The sequence below is a fragment of the Thamnophis elegans genome, chromosome 1 (genome assembly GCF_009769535.1).
Source record: "Thamnophis elegans isolate rThaEle1 chromosome 1, rThaEle1.pri, whole genome shotgun sequence".
In the NCBI taxonomy this organism is placed as follows: Eukaryota; Metazoa; Chordata; class Lepidosauria; order Squamata; family Colubridae; genus Thamnophis; species Thamnophis elegans.
In genome coordinates this window covers 186,621,258-186,647,739 of record NC_045541.1, presented here as the reverse complement: position 1 = coordinate 186,647,739, position 26,482 = coordinate 186,621,258, and the positions used below count along the sequence as shown (strand labels likewise).

The following is a 26,482-nucleotide window of genomic DNA, read 5'->3' as shown; positions in this document are numbered from 1 at the left end:
TCACGTGGCCGGCAGTCGCCTCCGCGGGCCACCGAGACTTCCGGGGCTCTCGCGCGAGGCTGCTCGGGCCGACCCCCCCCGTTCCGCTCCGGCGCCGAGGCGAGACTGGAGAGGGGCTCCCGGGCCGCCCCGCCACGGACCCCGCCTTCCCGCGCCCGGAAGCCTTCACGGGAGGCCGCTCCGGCCGCGAAGAGGCGAAGCTCCCCGGCCGGCCGGGGAGGAGCTTCCTAGGTTGCTAAGTAACGGGCGCCCGCTTCCTGCCCAGCGCGGCTCGGCCTTCCCCTCCGCCGTTGCTGCCGCTGCCGCCGCTGCCGCTGCGGGAGACGAGAGGGGGAGGCGGCCATGGCGGCGGGCGGGCCGCGCGGGTGGTTGCTGGCGCTGCTGGTGGCGCAGGTGAGGCCCCCGGGAGGGGCGGGCGGGGGGAGGAGAGGGCCCGTCCTTCCGTCCGGCGGGGCCCCGAGCTGTCCTGCCTCCCTCGCCCCAGGTCTCCGGAGAGTTCGGCGTGGTGCGCGTCTTCCCGGAGAAGGGCGGAGGCGGGAAGGACTACTGCATCCTCTTCAACTCGCAGTGGGCCCACCTGCCGCACGACCTGGGCAAGGCGGTGAGTGGGCGCCCGCGGGCGGAGGGAGGGGCTGGGCGGAGGGAGGGGCCGGGACCCCGCCGGGCCGCCTGACGGAAGGGCTCCCCCGGGGCCTCTCTCCCCCCCTTCCCCTTCCTCCCCTTCCTCCCCCGCAGTCCCTGCTGGCGCTGCAGGATCAGACGGTGTCGGCCTTGTGCGCGGCCTCCGAGGTGCCCGAGGGCGGCTTCGGCAACGCGGTGCCCATGGTGATGCGGGGCAACTGCACCTTCTACGAGAAGGTCCGCCTGGCGCAGGTGAACGGCGCCCGGGGGCTGCTGATCGTCAGCAAGGAGAGGCTGGTGAGTCCGCTCGCGGGGGGGGGGGGGTGGCCCTCCCGGTCTGGGGACCCCTGACCTGAACCTTCCCCGGGAGGGAAGCGGGGGGGGGCTACCGTCCCCTTTGCCCTCTGTGATCGTGGATAAGGAAATGTTCCCACCAAGATGAAAGATGAATAGAAGAAAGAAAGCAAGAAACTGTGGGAGCGTTAGAAAGCCAAAAGAAGACAAGAGATACCAGAGGAATGGCTTTCAGTTGCCCTACGCAGCCTCGAAACTGTTTCCCCCGTGTCTGAGTTGCATCACGTGGCTCCCTTCTCCTCCTCAACTCCCAAGAATCGGCACGCTCATCCCTTCGTTTCCATCCACTGGTAGCATGAAGTCCATAAAAGGTTTACCCAGCCTTTTACAACAGTAGCTGTTCCTCTCTCCCTAATCAAACATCGGTTCAGCCGTTTCTGCAAGTTCTGCCGTGGTCGCAACCCTTTCGTGACGGTTTAAGGTGATTCTGTCCTGTCTGTATTGCCCTTTCCTTTGGTCTCCTCCTCGTGGCCTTGTGTTCACAAACACGCACGTCCTGTAACAATTTCAGCATCTTCGAGTCTCCCTATATACAGTAGGTTGAACAAAGCTGCCCTGATGCTTGTTAAATAGATGCTGGTGAGAGTAGATTTCGGGCCACAGAAACTGAGCCGGCGTTTCCTACGTGGAAACGTATTTAGGTGCTGCTTTCCTTTCTACTCTTCTCATCAGGTGCCCCCCGCTGGTAACCGGAGTCAGTATGAGGAAATTGACATCCCAGTGGCCCTGCTCAGCTATGCAGATATGCTGGACATAGGACAGGTGAGCCTTCTCCGTCTCTGTGTGCTCTTCCACATAGCCGAGCATGAGGCCCTTCTAGGTAAAATGTTGGGGAAACTGAAAAGCAGGATCATTTTTTTCCAATGAAAATAACATTGACCATTTAATTGATAAATGTTGGTAAATTGTGAAACAAATATAACCCCCCTCCCCAAGGAAAGAGTAGTGGTGGTTAAATAAATAGCACATCTTGGGGGGTTTCTTTTACTGGTAGGCTCTTGCCTTGCAGACTGGTAGGCCCTAAAGTATTGAATTGGAGAGATGACCATCCAGTTCCCCTTTGAAGTGGTTTGATTCTGATAGTGTCACCAGGTAAGCCTGGGGAGAATGATTTCCCCCTGCACCCCTGGAGGAGCACCGGAGGAGTCTAGCTGCAAAAATTGTGGGTTGCTTTAGTAGAGAGATGTCACTGCACTGCACAGTCCCTTCCTGGGACTGGCTGAGGTGAAGGTGTTGAGAGGTCCCTGCTGCCTCTCAACACCTTCACTGGACAGGTGGCCAAGGAGAGGGTTCCTTTCTCTTTCATCTGTTAAAGTGAGAATAATAAACAACTCAGACTTTACAAATAAACACTTCTGACAGTTAAAAAACAATCAGTGTAGCCCCCCTTCTTTTCAGAAAGATGCAGACTTTTTCCTGCACCCACTACTGTTTGAAGAAAGTGTCTTTTAAAAAGTGGCAGTAGATTTGGGAGTTGATTTTGAGTTCCTTACCTTGGCCATGTCTCTGAGCACCTCTGGGCACTCAAGGTAGGTTGCAGTTCTGAGATACGACACCACTGGAGGATGATGGGTTCCTGGCAACTTCACATTTGATCCTTCTCAAATCTTTGGCATTTTTTTCTCAACACGTTTCTTTCAACCCTGTTGACTACTTGCAACAAAACACTTGATGGTTCTGTGATCATGGACCAAAATCTTAGCAATATCAAGGAATCTTCTGACCACCCAGGCAAATGGATCCTCTGAAAGACTTTTTACAATTTTTGGCTTTTCAGAGTCCGTGAAATCTCTTTTTTGGCCCATTTTGCCTGAGGAAAAGAAGCCGCCTAATAATTATGCACACCTTGATACCGGCCGCTGAGCTCCTTGGGCCGTGACACCCTCCCCTCATCACACAAATACGCATCACCTGACCTGCTTATACCCACTAAGCCCGAGATCAAGCGTGCAGCCCACGGGCCGGATGCGTCACACATGCTGGCCACCCACCCCTGCTGTAGCAAAGGGGGGGGGGGGGAAGTTGCCATATGCCACATGACGACAACATGTTGTTGTGAGTTTGATACCCCTGCACTTCCCAGTTTATACAGCTTGGAGATGGAAAGCATGCATTAAAATGATGATATGGTCAAAATACTCGCCTAATAATTGCGCACACAATATGCATACTTCGAATGTTGTAAGGCCCCCAGAGTCGTTTGAGGTGAGATGGGTGACAAACCAGTTTAATAAAAAATAAAATAGAATGAAATAAAAAAAAAGGTGGTGAAGGCTTGGAGGCTACCAATCCTACCCAGAGGGGATAAAGGAACTGCGTCTGTTGAGGAAGAGGCGGCTGGGGAGGGACAGCAGCCTTCCAGTCCCGGGAGGGGGAGGAGGGGAGCGCTATTTCTCCCCCCGGCCACAAGGCGGACTTTTGAGATCCTAACTTGAGCTAAAGAGGCATATTTCCTTTGAGCTCTGAAGCCACGGAAGGAGCAGCCTCTCTCCTCCATCACTGGAGGTTACCCTGGCAGACCGGACAGCCATTGGCCTGGGGTGGCCAGGAGATCCCTGCCCTGGGAAAGGGGCTGGATGGGGAGTCCTCCGAGCTCTCTCAGATTGATTCCCAGGGAGGAGAACAACATTGGCTCTGCGTTGCACTCGTTTACTCTTCCTTTCTCCTTCCCTCCCTCCCTGCCCTGTAGAGCTTTGGTCCTTCGGCCAAGGTAGCCATGTACGCCCCCGGCGAGCCCGTCCTGGACTATAACATGGTGATCATCTTTGTCATGGCGGTGGGCACGGTGGCCGTGGGTGGATACTGGGCCGGGAGCAGAGATGTGAAAAAGTAAGTGCAGAGGCGGCCCTGAAGGATGGGAGGGGGTGGGGGTGGGCGTCTCGGTTTTCTGCCCCTTCTAACGGCCTCTCTTGGGATATTAGCTGCTCTGCCTCACGGTCTCCCCGCTGCTCTCGCTCGCTCGCACCTCTAACGGCTTGCGGGGGCCCTAAGCAGGACAGAAAGAAGCGTCTCTGTGTGTCCCCTCCTGTCCCTCATCCAGGGGAGGTGGGGGGGGGTGTTGTTTCTGAACGGGGAGAGGGGTGTTAAGCCAGCAGGATTTCTGAGGCGCAGTTCGCCAGCTCAGCTGCGGGAAAGGAAGCAGTCAATGACTTCAGAAACTCCATGCATTTCGGCCCTGTGGAGCTCCCGTCCGGCCCGACTGTCTGGATCAAAGGGAGGGGGCCGCTGCCCGTCCAGCCACTACCGGGGGTTGACCAAACGCAGCAACAAAGCCGTCCTGCCGCAGCCACCAAGGGAAGAGCCGGGACTGTCCCGAAGGCAGGGCGGCAGCTGAATGGCCTCATGCCCGTAGTAGCGGGGCTAGCGGGAGGAGGAAGAGGCCGGCCGGAACCCCCAGCCTTCCTGGGCACGGGGAGGGGGGGGAACGGCCTCCTCTGAGGACCCCTCTCTTTTTCAGACGCTACATGAAACACAAGCGGGATGACGGGGCTGAGAAGCAAGAAGACGAGACGGTGGACGTCACTCCGGTCATGATCGGCGTCTTTGTGCTCATGTGTTGCTCCATGCTGATCCTCCTGTATTACTTCTATGACCAACTAGGTACCGACTGGGAGGCGGATCTGGTCTCCGCGTCCTTTGGCCCCCGGGGTCTCTCTGGGTTCACCTGGGCGGGGGGGAGGCTGGGATACTTTGGCCAGGACCTCCCCGCCCCTTCAGGTCCCCGGGGGGCTAAAAGGGAGGGAGGGAGGCCGCCTGGCCTGGGCAGCCCGGGCTTTGTCTGCTGCTGCTGGGACCAGGCCTGGTTCAGCCCCCGCGAGGGCGTCCCCTGGCGGAGTTCCACGGGCACCGTGGCCGGCAGTGGCCCTCTGGGTACTTCCCTGCCCTGCCAAAAGCGGCTGCTGGGGCCAGGGCCCGTCTCCTGCATCCAGACCGGAAGCCTCTCAAGGGGCCAGGCGTTCCTGGGAGCCTAAGCACCTGCAGTGCGTGCGTGTGGGGAGTGGGTGGGTGGGGGCGTCCATCTGTCCCCCGTCCCCCCCATGAGTGCCTGACAAGGGGAATCCAGGAAGTGGCCAGGGCCCCTCCTGCTCCTCTGGTTGAGCTTCCTGAAAATAAGCCAACATCCCTCTGGCCAAAATGTCCCCAGCCTGTCCGCCTCCCTCCCCACCTGTCAGGCCAGCCCTGCTTCCTCGGCTGACGTGGCTCCCTCCAGACACAGGGCCTTTGGCTCCCACCCGGTAGAGCAGCCCTGGGCCCCTTCAGCCGGGGGCAGAACCAAGGCCCACCCACCGCCAGGCTCTCTTGCTTGAGCGGACCGGAGCGTTGGCTTCACCCAGGGGAGGGGGGGAGGTGTAGGGCTGGGCGTTGGGGGTGGGAAGCAGGACAGCTGGGCTCCCATCCTGCTATAAATGCCGGGACCCCTCTGACCCCTGGCTTGGTCAGGCTCCCGGGGCCGCCTCCTCCTCCTCCAAAGGCTTCCCCCCTCTTCCTCTCCCCTCCAGTCTACGCCATCATTGGGATCTTCTGCCTGGCCGCTTCCATCGGCCTCTACAGCTGCCTTTCCCCCTTCGTCCGGAGGTTCCCCCTCGGGAAGTGCCGGTAGGTGGATGGCTGGTGGGGAGGGGGCTTCTTGGTCCCAGCAGCTCCTGCAGGGCGGCAGGGACCCTCTCTGGGCTCTGGCCTTTCAGCTGCCAGTGTGGGCCCCGTCCAGACAAGGACGGCGTGGTTTGTAGCTGCCGCCTCTTCCCCAGTGGCGTGGAGCCTCCCCCCCCCCCCGGGAGCCTTTTCCTAACCCACCTCCAGCTGCCCCAGACCGGGAGGCGGGCGGGATTTGATCTGAAGGAAGGTGCCGGGGGGAGGGGGTTGCAGGAAGCCCACCCACCCCTTTGGAAGTGCTTGGAGAGCGTTTCATGCACTAACACGCTCCTGCCGCACAGCCGGCTTCCGCCCCCTCCTCTGTGCCCACTGCTGCTGCCGGGCGATGCCCATGCCCTCCCTCTGCCTGCCTTCCAGCGTTCCCAGTAACAACTGGCCTTATTTCCACAAACGGCCCCAAGTCCGGATGCTGCTCCTTGCTGCCTTCTGCGTTGCTGTCAGCCTGGTCTGGGGTCTCTTCCGAAATGAAGACCAGTAAGCTCCCCTCCCCCCCCAGGACTCCTTCCCAGCATGCTTTGGGTGAGAGCCAGCCTCCCTCCCTCTCTACCGCACGACTTCTGTGCTCGGCCCCTTGGCAGGAGGCAAAAGCGCAGAGGCTCCGGTGCCGCCGGGGATCGGCAACCCCCACGAAGACTCTGGTTGGGTCAGACCCAGAGAGCCCTGTGGTGCCCCTTGCGGAGTGGGTCCCCTGCGTGAGCCACGTGGTGGGTGGCCCGGGGAGGGACTGGGGCTTGGAGGTGTGGCGCAAGGCCTCCGCAGGGCAGGAAAGGTCAGCCACGTGTGGTGGGTCTTTCCCCTCCTCCCCCCCTCCCAGGTGGGCCTGGATCCTCCAAGACGCTCTGGGCATCGCCTTCTGCCTCTACATGCTGAAGACCATCCGATTGCCAACGTTCAAGGTGAGGCAGCCATGACGCCCCCCCCCCCCCGCCCGCCTTCTGCCCTCCCCAGAGGCTGCTGAGAACCTCTGGCTCCTCCTCCCTTCCCTCCCGGCAGCAACATGGGGGCACCAGACCCCAGGAAGGACACAGCTTAACAGCTCCGGCCGTCCTGGCTGGGGCAGGGCAGGGCAGCAGAGTTGCCAAGGACCTCTGGGGGTTTCCAGGGACTCCCCTCCTCCTCAGGAGGGGGCAGCTCCATAATGGTTACCGGTTGGCTACGGGAGATGAAGCAGAGCCGGGCAGGCAGCAGGCACGGGGGGACCCCAAGACTTGTGGGGCACCTCTCTGCTGCTCCGGAGCAAGAGAGCGGTGCTTGCAAACCAGATGTTCCGGCTGCTGCTTGATACAGAAGGGCGGAATTGACCGAGCCAGCTGCTCCCTGCAGAGCATCCCAGGGGGCCTGGAGCAGGATCTCCCCAGCCCTACCCCCCCCTTCAAAAGAGGCCTTGTTTTGACCCTTTCCATCCCCAGGGCTGCACTTTGCTCCTCCTGGTCCTCTTCGTGTACGACGTCTTCTTCGTCTTCATCACTCCGTACCTGACCAAGGTGGGTGCACTGCTGCCCCCCCCCCCAAGCCCTTTGAGGAGCTGCCGTGCCTGGGGCAGTCGGGGAAGGAGAAGGGTTGGATTAAAAGCCCCCCTTTCACACGCCTGGCCTGCTGGGCAGCCTCGGAAGGCTTCCTGGACTGGGGAGGGGGAGGAGGAGGAGGAGGAGGGGTCCAGAGCAGGCGTGGCTGGTGCCCTCCGGCTGCCTGGACTCCATTGTCCCGCCACCCCTTGCCAGATGCATCCATGCAAGCCAGAACTAACCAGGATGGGGAACCCGAGACACATCGGAAGGGCAGCCGGTTGAGAGGACCGCCAGGGGGTCCCTGCCCTTCGGCCACCCCTCGGCTCTGCCGCTGGCTTAGAGGTTGAGGAGCTCAGCCCCCCAAGGGAGCGGGGGGGAAGGGGGACATGGGGCTGGGTTCAGTGGGTTGGGCCGCTCTCCAGGCCGTCGGGAAGCTTTGGGGCCCACCCGGCTGACCTTGTCCTCCTTCCCGGCCCCTCCAGACAGGGGAGAGCATCATGGTGCAAGTGGCTGCTGGACCCACGGACTCCTCCACTCGTGAAAAGGCGAGTAGGGGCTGCCACCCCAGGGCAGGTGGGGAGGAATCCTTGCTGAAAACGGGAAGGGGGGGGGGAAGGGTCCGGGATATGGGGGGTGGGGGAGGCCGTCTGGGCTTCCCTAAGAATGCCAAAGCCACAGTTGGTGCCAGGAAAGGGGGGGTTGGGAGGACGGGGGTCTTACTGGGTTTGCCAGTCCAAAAGGCCCTTGGGAGCCCCCCGCCCTGCTCCGAATGCAGCACACACAGACAGACACACACACACACGGCATTGTGTGTCCTGCCCAGCCTGCCCTGGAGCCCCCTCTGCGAAGGGGCCGGGCTCTCCTTCCTGGGAAGCTCCCTGGGTGGGGAGGCCGGATTCCGCTCACGGAGGATCCTCCGGGAGGGAGGCGCTTGGGAGCAGTGGGAGAAGGCTTCTCCGGAGGGGGCCGTTTCGTGTGGACTCGGTGAGGTGGGAACCGCCAAGGGCATCGCGGGAGAGTTGATCCACAGCCTCCGTCTGCCAGGAGCTTTTCATGCATCCGATGCCCTCGGCTCCCTCGGCCAGGCTTGCCTCCTCTCCTCTGGGCTGCCACCACTTTCACGCTCGCTCGCGAAGCCCCTGGCACGCCAGGCCCAGGCACTGAACGCCGGGGGTGGGGGTGGGGAGAGACCCTGCAGAAGGGCGATTGCAAGCAGCGGTTGGCCGTGGGAGGGCCCTCTAGGGGGCCCCGGAAGACGGGTTGCAGGTGCAGGCAGCCCGTGTGGGGAGAAACCCACCGTGGGTCAGTCGGGTCCTTCTTCCACCTTCCCCGTGGGGCAGGGGAACTGAGCACAAGGGGCTGGGTGGGCAACGTTTGGGGCAGGAGGGGGGGGTGGAGCTGCTTCCCCAGTAGAACCGGTGCCTCCTTTTCCCTTCCCAAAGCTCCCCATGGTGCTCAAGGTTCCCCGGCTCAACTTCTCCCCACTGGCCCTCTGCGACAGGCCCTTCTCCCTCCTGGGGTTTGGGGACATCTTGGTGCCAGGTAGGAGACCCCAATCCCCGCAACTCCACCAACTCAGGGCAGCACGAGCCCCCGCTCCCTCCCACCCTCCCTGCTTGGCCAGGGGGGCTCTGGGTGAGGCTGCCCTGTGTGGCCGGCTGCCCCCCCCGGCTGCCCCCTTCTTGGGCTTGGTGCCCTTGCTGGCCCTAGAACCAGGGTCTGGGGGTTGGGGGGGGGAAGTGCACCCCAATGTCCCTAGCTGCCCCTCCTCTGTGCGGGCTCTGCTGGGGGCTCCTGTGGGAAGGGAGCCGACTCCTCCTCTCCCTGCGCAGGTCTGCTTGTAGCCTATTGCCACAGGTTTGACATCCAAGTCCAGTCGTCCAGAGTCTACTTCGTAGCTTGCACCATAGGTACGTTTGCCGCCACTGCCGCCTCCCTCTCTGGCTGAAGGCTGAGCGGCTGCCTCTCCAGGCCCAACCCAGCGGCCTTCGCCTGGCATCTTCCCCACCGACGGAGTCTTCCCTGGGGTGAAGTCGCCCGACGGCCAGAAGGACCTCCCAGTCTCATCCCCCGGAGCCTTGGGGCTGGGGCTCTGCCCTCCTGGGGCTTCCGAGAGGCTGGCAGAGAAGGGGGCTTCCCTCTGTTTTCCTTTTGGCCGGGGGGGGGGGTCTGGGTTCCTCGCCTCCGTTCCTGGCCTTCCAGCCGGGGTCTGCCCTGGCTGGAAGAGGGAGAGAGAGGGATCCCTGCCGCTTCCTCCTCCCTGCAGGTTACGGCATCGGCCTCCTGGCGACCTTTGCAGCCCTGGCCTGGATGCGGAAGGGCCAGCCGGCGCTCCTCTACCTGGTGCCCTGCACGCTCCTCACCAGCCTCCTCGTGGCCCTGTGGCGCCGGGAGCTGGCCACGTTCTGGACGGGCAGCGGCTTTGCGGTGAATACCAGTTTGATATGAATCTAGCGAGCCCCTAAGTAGAATTAAAGTTGAGTAGAGGTTTTGCCTCTTTGTTCTCCCTTCCTGTTCAGCTCCTCTGGGCTCGGCCTCTCTGCCCTCAAGGCCAGGCCTCCCTCCGCTTGGGGGGCAGGGGCAGGAGGCTGGGGTGGAAAAGCCGTTCCCTGCAGGGCAGAGGGTGGGTGCCACTCCAAGGGTTTGTAAATGGCCGGAGGGCAGGGGGGGGGAGCGGAGCAGGAGCTGCCCTCCGCTTCCCTTCCTTTCGGGGGCCCTTCCCGCTTTTTGAAAGAATGGGGGGACCCCCAAAAGAGCTGAAAATGGGGGCGTTTGCTGCAACTGCTGCTGCTTCTGATGGATTTTAATGCATCTTATTTTTCAACATAGGCTGTCAAATAATTGTGATTTTGTGGACCTCCGGGTGTGTGTGTGTGTCTTGGGGGACCCCCTCTGAGAAACCTTAGAGGCTAGGGAGAGAAAGGAGGAAGGTTTCAGCTGGGTCTCAGAAAAGACTCCCTAAGAGTCGCTGGGTGGTGGAGCCGGCTTCCTAGCTGGGTGGGGGGGTGAGCTTTTCTGGAGGCAAGGGACGAGGAGAATCTCCAAGCCCCCTCACCCTCTGACCCTGCAGGGCAAGGCCTCCCTCCCTCCCTCCCTCCCTCCCTCCCTGACATCAGCTGCCATTGCCAAAAGCCCAAGCCGCTTGGTGGGGAACATGGCAAACAGTGACAGACTGTGATTTGGGGCGGGGGAGGGGGGTTATGCGTGGTCCAGTGTGGAAGGCAAGCGGGCGGGAGGGGCTCGGGAAGGCCAAAATAGTGATCCTGTTGAAGAGGGAGGGGCCCCAGTGCACCACAGCCGCCCCCTGACCTTAGAGGTTTCCCTGGGAAGGCATCCCTCCCCCACGGTCCCTCGTCAGCCAGACCCGGTTGGGGATTTTTACCCAGCTATTATTGTAGGTTGCACGACTCAGGGTGGCTCACAACAGTCGAACGATAAGATCACTAAGCAGAAAGGGAATCCTGAGGGATTCCCTCTCTCTCTTTCCCCCTCTCCTCCTCCCTCCTCCTCCTCCCTCCCTCCTCCTCCATCCCGTCTTGTCCTTTCTCAAGGGCTGCTATTGTGGCTGCCCTTCCCCCCCCCGCCTCTCTCTGACACACACACACACGCACACACACGCCTTGAGGCTGCCATAGACTTGGTGCTGGCGGGGGGGGGGTGGAGGTTTTATGAGAGCAAAGCTTGGTCAGTTTCTCCCTTTTGGGGATGAGCAATTCATTGGGACGAACCGTTCCTTAAATTGAGGAGTGGGCTTTCTGGCCAAAGGTTGAGGGGCTTGGTTGGCAGGCGAGAGCCCCTCCTGTTCCGCAGGAAGGTGAGATTCTTGAGGGGCTTCTGGGTGCTGAGAGCAGCAGAGCTGAACTGGCTGAGACCACTTCATTTAGTAATCCAGAAAGTTATCGTTTGGGGGGGGGGAGGGACATGCCATGGTGAAAACCAGCCCAGCCCGCCCCCCTTCCTTCCACCCCGCCCCGTGGCTGGCGCTCTTATTTCCTTCCCCTTCCGCTGCCAGGGAACGGCGGGAGGAGCCTAAAGGCTGACCGGGGCTCTTGGGCTGCTGTTCCTGACGGAGGAGCCAGGATTTAGGGAGCGTCTGGAGAGCCTCTGCCCCCCCCCCCATGTCCAGACACCGTTGGGAGTCAGGACCCTCTGACCCTCTGCTTTTCTATACGCAGAAAGAGCTACCTCATCCTCCCTTAGTCGTCTCCCCCGCCAGCTGCCCTGCTCCCCCGAAGGGGGGGGTACCTCCAGCATCCCACCCAGAGGCCGACGGAGAAGCAGCCGCCGCCACTTCCCCCCCCAGAGAGCCCGCCAGCACCCCCGTGGGCCCCGAGGAGGAGGAGGAGCCACACGCCCCTTTCCTGGAGGTGGAGCAAGAGGCGAAGGAAGAGGAGACAGATGCTGCTGAGCCCCAGCCTGGCCAGCCGACGGCCCAGCGGCCAGAGGGAGAGTCCCCAGGTGACCCTCTGAAGGACGACCCTCCGGGACAGATGAGCCCCCCAGCCGAGCATAGTCAGTCTGGCTAGACTCCCCCCCCCCTCCTGCCCCCCCCCCAGTGCAGCTGAGGACTGGTTTGCTCCCCCCCTGTGCGCTTGGGCCGTTAGGAGACGACTCCCAGGTTGGACTTTGGAGGGGGGGGCGGCCCTCTGTGTTTTATACCAAATCCCTAATTCCGTTTTGAATATGGTGCTTTTACAACGGTTCGAATAGAATTTCAGCAACTATGGAAAAGACAAATCAGGAAGCAGATGCCTTTCCTTCCCCCGTTTTAGTCTGCTGGTTAGTATTAATATCTTTATATTAAAAAAAAAACAACTGTAGGCAGTAATTTGCACTCGTGTGGCCACGATAATCGCTTTAGCATACCTAGGGCTGCTGTGTGTGGGAAGAAGCTCTTCTCCGGCGGTTTCCTCTTTTTAAAACTCATCCCTCCGTGGGAGGCGCTCGGCAGGGCTGGTCGTCCTTCCCAGGGGCCATCCATTCCCCCTGTCCTCCATGAACGAGCCGGTCTCAGAAGAACCTCTCCGTCTCCCCAGGCTTTCAGTTCTGTCTGTCTCTTCTGGGGGCTCGGGTGCCAGGAGAAAGGGGTGCCGGGGCCTAGCAGACTAACACTAGGGGCCGGGCACCCTAAATTGCTGGCCCCTTAAGCTCAGGAGGACGTGGGGTGCCTTTCCCTGCTCTCGGGGGCTGTCGCTTCAGACCATCCAGGCCCGGCAGGGACCCGCAGCTCTTTGTGGAAGTGGCTGCCTCTGCCTGTGGCCGGCCTGCAGCTGCCCTGAGGCCACTTCCAGGGAACAAGGCCGTGCGAGAGGCAAGAAGTCTTCCTGCAAAGGGGCTGCCGGAGCCCCGCTTAGGCGCTGCAGCCCTGGGTCTTAGTCTGCTGAATCCCTGGAGGTGGAGGCAGTGGGCCGGGGTGAGTGGGGCCCTTCTCTTCTGGCCCCGCTGGGACTCGAGGAGAAGGTTCCTGACGGGCGGTTTGGGGAAGGAGGTGGCTGCAGCTCCCCCCTCCCCCGGTCCCCCTGGGGGTTTGGGGGGGGTGTGCCCATTGAGGCAGCAGGGGCCTGGCAGGTGGGGGAACCGGCAGCCTTCCAGGGACAATAGTCTTAAGACGGGGAGTGTCGGGTCCCCCTTCAGCTTCTCCGCCTCGGCATCCTGGGCCAGAGGGTTTCTGTGTTGTCTTTGTGTTTCAGTGTAGTGTGTTTGCATTCTTCTTTTTTGTTGTTGTTGTTCTTTGGACTGTAAAATGTAGCTTTACAAGCCTGCATATTAAACGTTTACTGGCTTCTGCTGAGTGGCTGGCTGGTCCCCTGCTTTTGGCTCTCAGCCGGGGAAGGGACACGACAGCCTCGTTTCTCCCGATCTTTCGGGAGCAGTGGATGGAGCGGGGCCCGGGGGGGGCCTGGCTCTCTCTCTCATGCAGAACGACGGGCACTGTTTAGACACTACAGGATTTTGCCTTAATTTAAGCCATTTTATAAATAATGTACATGGAACTTTTATTTTACCGAAGCAGGTTAAAAATAAACTTGAAACTTGAGTTGCTCATTCCCAAATGTTACGCCTTAATTTTTTTTGGCTCAGCCTTCATGGAAGGAGGGTCTGTCAAGGGATGGAGAAGATTTGCAGGTTCCCCATATTTGGGGCCATGGAAGGACCCTTTTCCTGATTGTGGGTGGAGTGGAGGGCTCTGGGTGAGTAGGGGAGAGCAGCAGTGGGGGTCGGGGGACGCCAGGTCTCTGACATGGGAACAAGCAGGAGAAATCGGGGGCTGTCAGCTGGGCTCCCAAGACTCGCTACCCCTCCCACTTGGTTCCAGGTGGGGGCCTTCCCAGCCCTTGGATGTGATTCCAGCTGACTTGCAGTGACCCACCTCCTTCCTTTGTCTTCTGACTGGAGCCCTGGTCAGCAGCTGAAGAACGCCTCCTGAACTTGCGCCCCGAGGCTGTGGCCAAAGCATTCCTGCTCCTACCTGGGAGTAACCACGGGCAGGCTCTGGACCCCGGAGATTCAGGCGGTTCCCATCAGGCATCAAACACTTGGGAGTTCTCCCCCAGTGCAGGACCAGGTCGATGGGGGAGCCCATGTGGGCTATTGGACAGATTTGGGTTTGCCCCCTGTTTAGGGGGTTTGCTGGTTCCGCCATTATGCTCATGGCTTATCTTCACCTAGAACTAAGGAGAAACTTACAGTGAGAACAATTAACCGGAGGAAAGGCCTCCAGAACGTTTGGGTGTCCCATCACTGGATGCTTTTAAGAAGAGACTGGACAGCCACATAGGCCTGAAAATGGCATATGATCTCCTGCTCGAGCAGGGAGTTTCAAAGTCCCTTCCAACTCTGTAAGTCTGCTATCGTGTTTTGGTTTTTTTGCAAGAAATTTTTATTAAACAAACAACACACACACAAAAAATCATCTTACATTACATCTTGTAGAAAGTGTGTCAATTGGTTACAATTAGCTTTCGTGCATCTCTTCCACAGTCATATATATATATATATATATCTTAAACACAAAATCATTTGCAATCTTCACAAGAAAGAGGTTCTGTTTTTCCCCCCTCTCCCAGTGCTGATAAGGCTCTCAAAGGACAGCTGTGGTAAACACTTTGTGCCCTTGGCTCTTATCACTTTTAGTTACGGAGTATTGAAGTACAAAGAGAGTGAAATCAAAGGAGAAATAGGAACAAATGCGTAGTTTCAAAAAACTCTAGCCTTTAGCCTCCGAGTAGCAGAATTCAATTATTTTCCTTTCACTCTCTTATGTTATCTCAGATTTAAGAGGGACAAAGTTCTTAAATGAAGTTTAATAGCAAATAATAGATGGTTTTTGTTAGAGTAGAGAGGGAGATTTTAATCCTTAGGTTGAAAAATAAAGCAAGAAAAAGTCGAAGAAAACCGGTCCGTTCACTTTAAGAAAAGGGGAGAAAGAAAGTTGCGAGCACTTCAATCCACAAAGTGTAATTACAAAAATAAAAGCATACTAACCAAAACAATCCAATGGAGATCAATTCCACCATTTACTACTTCTGCTTAAGGATTTAATTTAGCATAAAAAAGAAGTTCTTTTGGGCAATCTTTTTCAAAACAGAAAGGATTCACCAGATGATCACACTTTCTGTTTCCTTCCGTTCCTTAGCCGTCCCAACTTCATCACCCTAGGCTGCCTTTTATCACCAGCTTGAAGGCCTTCTCTTGTATCAATCAGAGACTTGCGTGGTCCCTGAGATCAGCAAGTTGTGATCTTCCTGTTCACCGTCTCTTCGGGACGGTTTAGGTCCGATTGGACCACCCAGGGGCAAAAGTATCAGCAGCAGTCTCAGAGCATCGAGCCGGCATGTCAGTACCATTGGGACGTTGGTTCCTCCTGCTATCCTTTTTTGAGTGATTTATTTTATGGTAGCTTGCCATGGTAATCCTATTTTAGTTACAATTTGCAAATAGCTATATAAAATAATAAATACAAACCAAATTGAAAGACAAAAAGGACAAGTATAAAAAGTGGAAAGGGGGGCAAATAACTAAGGCAGAATATCAGCAAATAGCCTGAGCCTGTGAAGATGAAGGAGGAAAGCTAAGGCTCACAATGAAGAAAGGCGGCAAAAGTAAAAAATAAGAAAAAAAGCTTCTTCCAACATGTTAAAAACAAGAAAAGGTTAAGGAAACAATTGGCCCATTGCTGGGAGAAAGTGACAAGAAGGTGACAAGCAACAGGGAGAAAGCAGAACTATTTAACTTGTTTTTTGCATCTATCTTTATATGAAGGGGAAAAACAGCCTATCAAAAACACCACCACAAAAAACAGATTAGGAACACATTAAAATAGGGAAGAAAATGGAGCCCCAGATCAGTTCAGATTACCAGGACCGGATAGATTACACCCCAAGGTTCTGAAGGAACTGGCAGACGAGATCTCGGATCCACTGAACAATATCTTTCAAAGATCCTGGAGCACCGGGGAACTGCCAGAGGACTGGAAAAGAGCTGATGTGGTTCCCATCTTCAAAAAAGGGGAAAAAGTAGATCCAGGAATCTACAGACCTATCAGCCGGACCTCAATAGCAGGGAAGATTCTGGAAAAGATAAGCAATGAATCAGCAAACACCTAGAAGCTAACAAAGTAATAACCAAAAGCCAACATTGGTTTGTCAAAAACAGATCATGCCGGACTAATCCTATTGTGTTCTTTGACAAAGTGACAAAATTAATGAACCATAAGAATACTGTTGATATAATTTACTTGGAGTTCATTAAGGCATTTGATAAAGTACACTGTAGCCTATACTAGATGTAGTAGAAGAATGTGGGTTGGACAGCATCACCTCCAGGTGGGATTCGTAACTGGCTGACCAACCACACTCAACATGTAGTCCTCAGTGGAACTGCATCTACATGGAGGGAGGGATGCAGTGGGGGACCCCAAGGCTCTGTTTTGGGCCCAGGACTCTTCAACATCTTCATCAATGATTTGGATGAGGGGATAAATGGGGAACTCATCAACTTTGCAGATGACACCCAGCTGTCAGGAATAGCCAACACTCCAGAAGACTTAAGGCTCAAGATACAGAAGGATCTGGACAAACTTGAACATTGGGCACTATCTAATAAAATGAAATTCAATGGTGAAAAGAGTTAAGGTCCTGCATTTAGGCAAGAAAAACGAAATGCACAGGTACAGCATAGGTGGTACCTTGCTCAATAGTAGTAACTGTGAAGGGGATCTTGGAGTCCGAGTGGGCAACCGTTTAAATAGGAGCCAGCCGTGTGTAGCAGCTGTCAAAAAAGCCAAGACAGTTCTAGGCTGCATCAACAGAGGGATAGAATCAAGATCACGTGAAGGGTTAATGCCACTTTATCAGGCCTTGGTAAAGCCACACTTGGAATACTGCATTCAGTTTTGGTCACCACAATGTAGAAAAGATGTGGAGACTCTAGAAATAGTGCAGAGAAGAGCAACAATGATGATTAGGGGACTGGAGGCAGACATGACAGCAGTGTTCCGATATGTCAGGGGCTGCCACAAAGAAGGGGGAGTCAAGCTATTCTCCAAAGCACCTGAGTGTAGAATAAAGAAGCAATGGGTGGAAACGAATCAAGGAGAGAAGCAACTTAGAACTAAGGAGAAATTAATTTCCTGACAGTTAATCAATTAATCAGTGGAATAATTTGCCTCCAGAAGTTGTGAATGCTCCAACACTGGAAGTCTTTAAGAAGATGTTGGAGAGCCATTTGTCTGAAACGGTATAGGGTTTCCTGCCTAGGCAGGGGGCTGGACTAGAAGACCTCCAAGGTCCCTTCCAACTCTGCTATTATATTATTCTATTCCATGGACAGAAGGCGGCAAACAAAGCAAAAGTGACTCCTGTTCTTTGTGTGCTAAGGTATCTGGCAGAATAAGTCACACAATGGTGCTGTGTGTGTGTGTGTAACAGTGCCCCAATATAATTGGTTAAGCCACCAACTCTTCATTATAATGCTGCCTTAAGGGACAGCCTTTTGTAGACTTGTGCGGCTGTGTCACAAATCTGCATGTTGAAGTGTTTTCATTTGGCACTAGATTTTGGCAAGGCAGCCAAGCCTTGTGGCAGGGGAACCAGGAGGGAGGGAGGGAGGGAGGGACACTAAGCCCCCAGTGCTGGCAGGCAGCTCTCTTCCTTCCACGTCCTGGGTTAGGCAGTGGTCAGACAGGCAGCCCTTTGGGGAGGGACAGCTGCTTCCTTCCTCAGACTCTGAGCTTGCCACCAGGGGCACTTAATTGGCTGTAGGCTGCGGAGGAAGCACCGTGCGCTCTGCCAGCCCCTCTGGTCCCACCTGGCCTCGCACCTGCAGAACCATGAATTCCCCTGGAAGGAAGCTCCTTGTAACCGGGAATGGCGCCAAGCAGGGAGTGATCCAGCCCTGGCAAAGGACAGTTGTTTGTGCTGCCCTGGGATAAAAACCAGGTCTACCACGTGGCTGAGTTTGTACGTCAGGCCCAGATGAGCCAGGACAAGCCGCTGGTTGCCCAAATGGCTGTTCATCGGTGGGCTTATGGCTGCTCCAAAGGAGCCTATGCAGAGCCTGTTCCCAGTCAACCAATTTCAGGTAGTCAGGAGAACCTCTCGAAGAGGAAGGGAAATGGGGGTGGGAAGCTCACCTTCCTTATCCCGGGGGGGGGGGTCAAAACTGTAGGGACCCCCTAGCTTGCTGGCCTTGTTATGAAGGGGACCTCTGCTCTCAGCAGAGCCCTGATTATGCTGGCTTATGGAGAGTCAGCCAGAGGACAACTTCAGTCTGGCTTCCTTTGGGGAGGGGGGACCCCTTCTGATTCCAATGGGAATTCACCTCCATGGATGGCAATCAGTTGCTTCAATGCAAAATGCAGCGAAGCCCCGTCCCCTGACTCCGGCAGCCTCAATGACCAGGCTGCTGGGGCCCACAGCATGCCTCCTCTGCTGGCACGGGTGGGGTGGGCCAATCCCAGTGGGGTGAGACGGTCCCTCGGGTAACCTGGGCCCATTGCCATGGAGGGTTTTAAAGGGGATCACCAACACCTTGACTAACACCAGGAAGCAAATCGGCAGCCAAGCAGTGGTGCCATTCTTTGGGCTCCAAGAACCGCTCGCACCACCATACGGTATCAGCTGCAGCTTCCACATGCTCTTCAAAGGTAGCCCCATGTAGAGCGCATTACAGTAGTCCAGCCGTCAGATGACCTGAATGGCCGAATGCAGGGAACCCTGATCCAGGAGAGGACGCAACTGAAACCGAAACGGAAGCAGCACAAAGGGCCTCTTGGTCGCGGCTGCCACCTGCCGGCTTGAGAAGGAGTCGTGAGTCCAGGAGATGATCTGCCAAGTTGCGGGCCAGATCCATCTGGGGTTAGTGCCACCCCATTCTGAATTCTTTAATTGATTCTTTAATGACAAAGCCTGAATCTCCGTGCACCCAAAACCATTTGCTCTTGCCAGGGTTCGGTGGGAAACTGTTGTCCCCCATCCAGGCCCCCATAACCTCCAAGCACTGCGGTGGCCACAGCACCACTTGGGTCACCAGGGTTGGAGATACAGAGTTGGGCATCATCAGTGTCCTGCAGGTATCTCCATCCACGGTCATGGTTGATTTTTCCCAGCAGCTTCATGTATTTGTTTGTTTGTTTGTTTGTTTTATTTTATTTTATTTTATTTATTTAATTAGTTTGTATGCCGCCCACTCTCAAAGAGACTCAGGGCGGCTTACAGGTAAAAAAAAAAAGAGGGGGACATACAAAAAATAAAAAACAACATTAAAAATTCCACAATGTTCATAACTTAGGATGGGGCTGGATAAATCAAGAGCCCCAGGCCTGCCGGAACAGCCAGGTCTTGGTCACTTTACGAAAGGCCGGAAGGGTAGTAAGGGTCCGGATCTCCACGGGGAGATTGTTCCAGAGGGCCGGAGCAGCTACAGAGAAGGCCCTCCCCCGGGGAGTCACCAGCCGACATTGACCGGTAGATGGAATCCGGAGGAGGCCTAGTCTATGCGATCTTATAGGCCTCTGGGAGGTAACTGGCAGGAGGCAGTCTCTCAGGTAGCCAGGTCCGATACCATGTAGGGCTTTAAAAGTAACGATTAGCACCTTGAAGCGTGTCCGGAGACCAATGGGAAGCCAGTGCAGCTCACGGAGGATAGGTGTAATGTGGGTGTACTAGGTACACCCACTATCACTCACGCGGCTGCATTCTGGACTAACTGAAGTCTTCGAACACTCTTCAGGGGCAGCCCCATGTAGAGCATGTTATAGTAATCCAGTCTTGAGGTGATGAGGACATCAGTGACCATCCAAAGGGCTTCCCGGGCCAGATAGGGTCGCAATTGGTGTACCAGGTGAACCTGGGCAAAGGCCCCCCTGGTCACAGCTGACAAGTGATGTTCTAGCGTCAGCTGCGGATCCAGGAGGACACCCAAATTGCGAACCCTCTCTGAGGGGCGTATAATTTCACCCCGCAGGCTAAGAGATGGAATAGCTGGACCATCCTTGGGAGGGAGCAACAATAGCCACTTGGTCTTGTCGGGATTGAATGCAAGCTTGTTCGTTCCCATCCAGACCCTGACAGCCTCCAGGCACTGGCACATCACTTCTACCGCTTCGCTCAGTTGGCACGGGGCAGACAGATACAATTGTGTATCATCCATGTATTGGTGGTATTTAATCCCGTGCCGGCGTATGATCTCACCCAGTAGCTTCATGTATATGTTAAAAAGGAGGGGGGACAGGACCGAACCCTGTGGCACCCCATAATTGAGGGGCCTAGGGGTCGATCTCTGCCCTCCAACCAACACCGACTGTGACCTGTCCGAGAGGTAGGAGAACCACCAATGAACGGTGCCTCCCAGTCCCACCTCTTGCAACCGTCGCAGAAGGATACCATGGTCGAGGAAGAAGGTGGGGCTTAGCAGTGAGAAGACGGAGTTTCAGGCTACTCCTGAAATTCCCCTATTCCGAAGGAATTGGACGGGTCGTTTTCGATCCTAGCTGTCCCGAAGAGACAGTGAAGGTTTGGGGAGATCCAGTGACCTCAGAGACGTTCGCAGGTCTCTGGGGGGGCTTGGAATTCAACCCCTTTTGCCAGCTCCTTCTGGATTAGCTGTGTGCTAACCGAAACTGCAGGTCGCCCCTAAGAATGGTAGAAGTGATTTCAACTGGTAAGCTGATCTTATTACTCAAAGAGAGAGACGGTCCGCATTAAAATCTAAGCTAATTGAAACCAAAGAACAGAAGAATCTAGCGGCGAATTGGTTTTTCTTTAATGGATTTATGGCCGGTGGTTACCCTATTTCTTAAATGTTTTAAAGATCTTCAAAGATCTACTTCAACATTCTCTCTGACTCTCTTTAAGTGGGCTGTAAACTAACTTACTATAAATTGGCTTCTTACGATCTGACACTTTTATTGCTTGGCTGTGTTGGTCTAAGATCAGATAAGATCGCACAGCTCCCAGCGTGTTTTTACTTGCAAATATTTTAGACTGCGTCACAACATGGCATCGATACATACTCCCAAAAGTTCATTTCAAATGTTTTTCTCTGCATTTCAAAAGTTGTTTGACTCATATGAAAGATTTGAAAAAAAATTGGACCATTTGACATTAAAATATGAAGAAAAAAGTAAGAACGTTGAATGTTTGAATGTTCCTGAAATACAAATGAAGAATGTGAGAAATGAAGCCTCTCAACTTGCTGATGCGCAGGGCGTCTGGGTTATTTCGGAGGGAGAAAGAGATGCAGCCATACAGAAGATTTATTTTAAAAGACAGAGCGCAGGAGGAATGAGAAGCATTAAAGAATCTACACTTTATGAAACATCATTTGCAGAATTTTTAATTCCACCCTTGAGAATTAAAGACAAATTGAAAAGTTTAACAAGCCTGGGACAACGTTATTATTTCATCAGAGGCATCCTGAGTAAAAAGGTGCGAAGATATCCCTGTTTGGACTTGCTTATAAAAACATTTGGTAAATCTGTTCTACGAATGGCAATAGGATTAAGAAGGTTTTGTTATTGGAGAGACATAGGCTGATAGATGGAAGAATACAATTTGAAATTAGCTAAATCTAATTACTCTTATTTGTAATAGATATAGCTGAATAATAATTGATATTGATAGTAATGTATATAATGTGGAGTTGATATGATAAATAATAATTGGATATGAGAAGGGAAGGTTAGAAATATTTTTGGACCATATACAAAGGTTATTAATCACAATAATTGTTACTATTAAAAAATAAAATAAAATATATACAGTTAAATGTTAACTAATATGGGGAAAATGTTATGATATACGATATAATTACATAAAGGGAGAATGATAATAAACTACATTGCATGGAAGATGGAATTTTTGGTATTAAATATTATGTATGTTCAGCTAAAACAGGATATGAGGATTTGATGTTAATAGAGGATTTTACAAACAAGTAAATGAGATGTCAGCATGTGGTTATGGACTAAACCTTTGGCATAGTTAAGGATGAAGGATGTTTAAATAACTGTAGTCAACTAAAAGTGGAGGTATAATGATGTCAATATGGTAAACACATGAGTTAAGATATTTGAATTATGATATGAATTAATTATAATATGAATTAATGGAAGAGATGCACCAAAACATGTAACCAGCTGATATGATATATACCTGTGTTACCCTTTTCTTTTTGTTTTTCTTTTGTTTTTTGTTTGGTTCTTTTTGTCTTTTTTTTTTCCTTCGATTTTTTCTTTCCCCCACTGGTGTGGGCATGTATTGTTTAAGAAACAAAAATTATTATTATCATTATTATTATTTTTTAATAATAATTATAGTCAAATGAAAATGGATATATGATGATGGTGACATGTATGAATATTTGAGTTAAAATGCCTGAGTTAACATGAACTATGTTTCTTGACTGTGGAAGAGATGCGCAAAAGTCTATTTGTAACCAACTGATACACTTTCTATAGCATGTAAAGAAGGATGTTGTATTTGTTTTAAATTAAAAATTAAAAAACTTTAATAATAAAAAAAAAGGATACCATGGTCGATGGTATCGAAGGCTGCTGAGAGGTCAAGGAGCACTAGGATAGAGGAGTGACCCTTATCCTTGGCTCGCCAGAGATCATCGATCAGCGCGACCAAAGCAGTTTCCGTGCTGTAGCCAGGCCTGAAACCGAACTGAAAGGGATCCAGATAATCGGTTTCATCCAAGGACCGTCGGAGTTGAAAGGCCATCACTTTCTCAACAACCTTCCCTACAAAGGGGAGGTTGGAGACTGGACGATAGTTGCTCAAAATGGCTGGGTCCAGAGAAGGTTTCTTCAGGATATTAGATATTAGATGTAGATATTAAAGAGGAGTGGGGAGAGCATCCAGCCCTGTGGCACAGCACGCGATGGGGGCTGAGGGCGGGGCCTCTCACTCCCTATTAACAATGATTGGAGGAAGGAGCTGAATCTGTGCGAGACTCTGCCGCCCAGCCCAGCCGCCATAGTTGGCCTTGGTGGAAAGTATCGAAGGCCACTGGTAGGTCAGTGAGGATGGTCGCACTGCCCCCATCCTGTTCTCACCAGGGATCCTTGACAAACGCGACCAATGCCATCGTCTGCTCTGTTCTACTTGGCATGAGGAAATCTCCAAGTTCTCTGTGAAGATGTGTGCGTGGCTGGGGAGCCACAGCCTTCTGGGAAAAGGTTCTCGTGGAGACCCCCGTGCTTGGCCCCTGCTAGCCAGGAATGCTGGCGTATGGGTGATTGCCACTTCACCTCTCCTTCCTCCTCCTCCTCCTCCGTGGCAGACTCAAGCGGACATCACCCATATGTTGTGAGCCAGCACAAACTCTTCGTGCTGTGTGAAAAGTTGCTTTCTACACCGTAAATCCCACAGCCTTTTATATTATAATAATTTGTGAATGGGCCAATAGCAATAGCAATAGCAGACTTATATACCGCTTCATAGGGCTTTCAGCCCTCTCTAAGCGGTTTACAGAGTCAGCAAATTGCCCCCAACAACAATCCGGCTCCTCATTTTACCCACCTCGGAAGGATGGAAGGCTGAGTCAACCTTTGAGCCGGTGAGATTTGAACAGCCGAACTGCAGAACTGCAGTCAGCTGAAGTAGCCTGCAGTGCTGCACTCTAACCACTGCGCCACCTCGGCTCTTGGCCTTCTACGGCCAATGGGGGAAGAGGTGTCAGTTAAACCGAAGAAGAGGTTGAGGCCAGCAACATCCTTTCATTCCTCACTAAGACTCCTCCCTGTGGGTCAAGGTGCTGTTTGTCGCCAGGCAAATCCCTTGGGGCATGGGGCTGACTTACCTGCAGGACCACCAGTCTCTGATTAATTCAGCCCACCCCCATGTGGCCAGATAGGTCCCTTTATCAAGCAGTGCCTCCCTGGTGGGACTCGGGCGACTCTGCCATGGGACAGGTATTCTGATACCGCATGCCCAGCGCAAGATCTGGATGACCTGCTGGCCTCTGGGCATTAGGGGCTCACTAGGTAGGCAGGGGAGGGCCCTTGGGGGGGGGGGAATGCCCTTTTGGTTTCTGATTCTTGCTCTTAACAGGCATTTGCCTCAATCAAGTTTTCACTGGTTTTTTTAGAATGCTCTAGTGAGGGGTGTACGGATCAGACTTCACATAAATGGGACAATTGTATAAATAAGCAAGACAGATGCCCCAAAGGTGCTTTTTCCAAAAGGCAACTGGATTTTCTTGATTTTTTTTTTTCTTTGAAAAGATTTCGCTTCTCATCCAAGAAGCTTCTTGGGCGAGAAGAGAAACATTACCACCCTTTTTGAACCCCGGTCACCTTTCTGACTCAGCTCCACCCTGTCCAAGCTGTTCTGGGCGGTTCCTGTCCCTTTAAGGGATTCCCCCCCCCCTCCAGCCAACCTGAGAGACAGAGAGGGGATGGGGGTGAGAGCAGGCTGGGACCAGAGTTGCTTCGCTTAGGAGTGGCTGCTCAGGAGGTGAGTGCAGGCTGGGCGGGAGGGCAGCAGCCCAGCTGAGGGAGGGCCTGGGTGAAGGGCAACCAAGGGGGTTGCACTGCCCAGCAAGTTGGAAGTCTCTTGGTGCACAGCCTGGGCAAACAAGGGGAAACCAGCAAAAGGGATGCGGGAGGGTCTCTCCAGACCCTGCAAATGGAGGCAGGGAGACATGTGTGCAGAGAAGGGATGCTGGCTGGCAACACTGAGCTCCAGATCTGGCAGTGCCCAGAGAAGGGACAACAGAGCCCAACGGTGCCCTTAGCTGGGAGCCCCCAAGGCAGCAGGAGCCATGAATTTCTGGCCCATGCCCCTTGCGTTGGCCCCTCCTCATAGATTGGGAGAGAGAGGGGGGGGAGTTCCTGCTCAAAAGGCTGACCAGGAGTAGGATCTTCCCACTTTCCAAAAGGCCAGGTGGGAGGTGGGCTGTGGCCAATGCTTGTTAAGTGGTCTGGGGGCCCTCTCCCCACCCACCCACCCACCCACTGTAAGGTCTCACAGGAGCCGATCAGAAACCAGCCCTGGTCTTTCTCAGCCTGCCACAGGGGGAGGAGCAGCCCCAGGAGACTGTCCTGTCTCCTGGGAACCCTGGCCTGACTACCCCCTTTCCTGCGTTTCCTAGTTGGGGGGGGGGGCTGAACCTGTTCTCCCAGCCGCTTGTTCCCCTTCCTCCTCTTGAAAGCCTGTGACTGCTTCCAACCTGAGGGTTAAGGTGACAAAAAAAGAGATCCAGTTTGCTCTGGGGGTTAAGGCACCAGGCTAAGCCAGGAGACAGTGAGTTCTAGTCCCGCCTAGGCGTCAGAGCAGCTAAGATACTTTAGGCCAGTCCGCCCCCCCCCCCGCTCTAGCAACAAGCACTAGTGATGGATCAGCACTCAATCGATTGGGAGGGGGAACAGATCCTGCACCTCTGGGAAACACCTGAGGGGGGGGGAGTATAGACATGGAAAATAAAACAGGTTGCGTTAACTAAGGTTTGATGCAAACAAACCTAACTGGGTCCCCCCTCTGGCTCTCTTTTGGGGTCATGAGACCCTGCCTGGGATCTGCCTCTGGCCTTGAGAGGAGGCGGCCAGGCTGCGGCTCTGAGGGTTTTGGCTCTGAGTTGCTTCCCCTGCCCTGCCTTGTCCCCAGGCGGCTCATTGACAGGCAAGCAGGCCAGGGGGGTGGAGAGGCCCCCATCAAGCTGGGCATTGTCTGCGGTCTGGACTGCCTCCCTTTCACAGATGGGCAGGGACGCCTGGCCAGGCAGCAGCCCCCCCCCTCCTTCACAGGCACACAAAGGCAGGCGGCCCTTTCCCACTGCCGTGCAGACAACCCCCCCCCGCGAGTAGGGGGGCAGGGAGGAGCCACCTGCTGCATTGGATTTCTCCTCTCCCCCCCCCCCCGCCTTAGCAGCCCTCAAAGGTTGCTTATGTGGCATGAAGGGAAGGTGCCTCTGCCAACTCCTGGCTTGGCTCCTGCACTGCAGGACTCCCCCGATGGAGAGGCTCCTCGGCTCCCCTGGCGGGAGAAGGGCTCCCAGCGTGGGCAGAAAGTCAGTAACAAGCCAGGAGGGAGCTGAAATTGGCTTATCGGAAGGCACCGACCCAGAGGCACCACCAAATTCTTCAGAGGAACTTACGTGGCAGACTGGCATCTCTAATCAGCCCCTGCCTCAGCTGCCAGCCCAAGGCTCCCCGGCTCCCCCTGCCCCAGCTTTTGTGGGCAAGTGCTGAGCATGGCGAGGGAAGTCCTGGAGGCAAGCCCTCCCATTATGGGGGAGGCCCCACACGGATGCTCCTCTGGGGACAGAGAGCAGGTAGACAACTGGGACGGGGAGCCTGAAATCTCATTTTTAAAGTTGTTGAGTTTTTGTTTCGTGAGCGTGTATGTGTGCCCCTCTTTGAATCCCAGCGACTCCCTGGACATGGCCCTGCGTGTCCCTTCTTGGCAATATTTCTGCCATTGTCTCCTTCCTAGGGCTGAAAGAGAGTGGTTGGCCCAGGGTCCCCCGGCTGGCTCTGTCTTAAGGCAGGACTAGAACTCTCAGTCTTCTGGTTTCTAGCCTGATGCCCAACACCACACCAGAGCAGCCGTCATTGTTGTCACTGGGCTTATAAACCTCAATGGGACTTTGCAAAGCTGAAGGAATAAATAATGAATCAATAACCAGCCATTCACGCTGCAAACTGGCTCTGGGCCCTGCTTCTCTGTTCAAAGGCTTGCAGAGGCCAACGGAGCCCTTCGGAGCGGTCTCTGCAGGTTACAAGGCATTCAGATGGACGTCAGGTAATTCCCTCAGGTAACTCTGGCCATGAGGCGCCTCTGCCTCTCTGCCTCTCTTGCAGAGGCTTCGTAGCTGGGTCAGGAAAGTTGTTGTTGGCT

The 26,482-nt window shown here is 54.7% G+C and overlaps 1 protein-coding gene across 4 annotated transcripts; it reads left to right on the top strand.

The window, feature by feature from the left end:
* Nucleotides 1-45: 45 nt before the first annotated feature.
* SPPL2B (signal peptide peptidase like 2B) lies at nucleotides 46-13,189 on the top strand. 4 transcript variants are annotated; one of them, XM_032208654.1, is made up of 15 exons: nucleotides 54-393; nucleotides 485-601; nucleotides 736-918; nucleotides 1,648-1,737; nucleotides 3,665-3,804; nucleotides 4,433-4,575; nucleotides 5,475-5,571; nucleotides 5,986-6,102; nucleotides 6,443-6,524; nucleotides 7,038-7,112; nucleotides 7,619-7,681; nucleotides 8,579-8,678; nucleotides 8,969-9,046; nucleotides 9,403-9,563; nucleotides 11,312-13,189. In XM_032208654.1, the coding sequence occupies exons 1-15, from the start codon at nucleotides 343-345 to the stop codon at nucleotides 11,660-11,662; spliced, it is 1,848 nt and encodes a 615-aa protein (XP_032064545.1). In that variant the 5' UTR covers nucleotides 54-342; the 3' UTR covers nucleotides 11,663-13,189. The 4 variants fall into 4 exon arrangements, with proteins under 4 accessions (XP_032064538.1, XP_032064545.1, XP_032064560.1 ...); XM_032208669.1 differs by having other exon boundaries at nucleotides 9,403-9,612; nucleotides 11,312-11,400; XM_032208647.1 differs by lacking the exons at nucleotides 8,579-8,678; nucleotides 8,969-9,046; nucleotides 9,403-9,563; nucleotides 11,312-13,189 and having other exon boundaries at nucleotides 46-393; nucleotides 7,619-8,570.
* The last annotated feature ends 13,293 nt before the right edge of the window (nucleotides 13,190-26,482 follow it).

Bases quoted from the DNA above. Each gene is read 5' to 3' on its own strand.
- SPPL2B (XM_032208647.1), top strand. From the start codon at position 343: ATGGCGGCGGGCGGGCCGCGCGGGTGGTTGCTGGCGCTGCTGGTGGCG. The intron at 602-735 runs GTGAGTGGGCGC...CCTCCCCCGCAG, and splicing joins CGCACGACCTGGGCAAGGCG to TCCCTGCTGGCGCTGCAGGA. The intron at 1,738-3,664 runs GTGAGCCTTCTC...CCTGCCCTGTAG, and splicing joins ATATGCTGGACATAGGACAG to AGCTTTGGTCCTTCGGCCAA.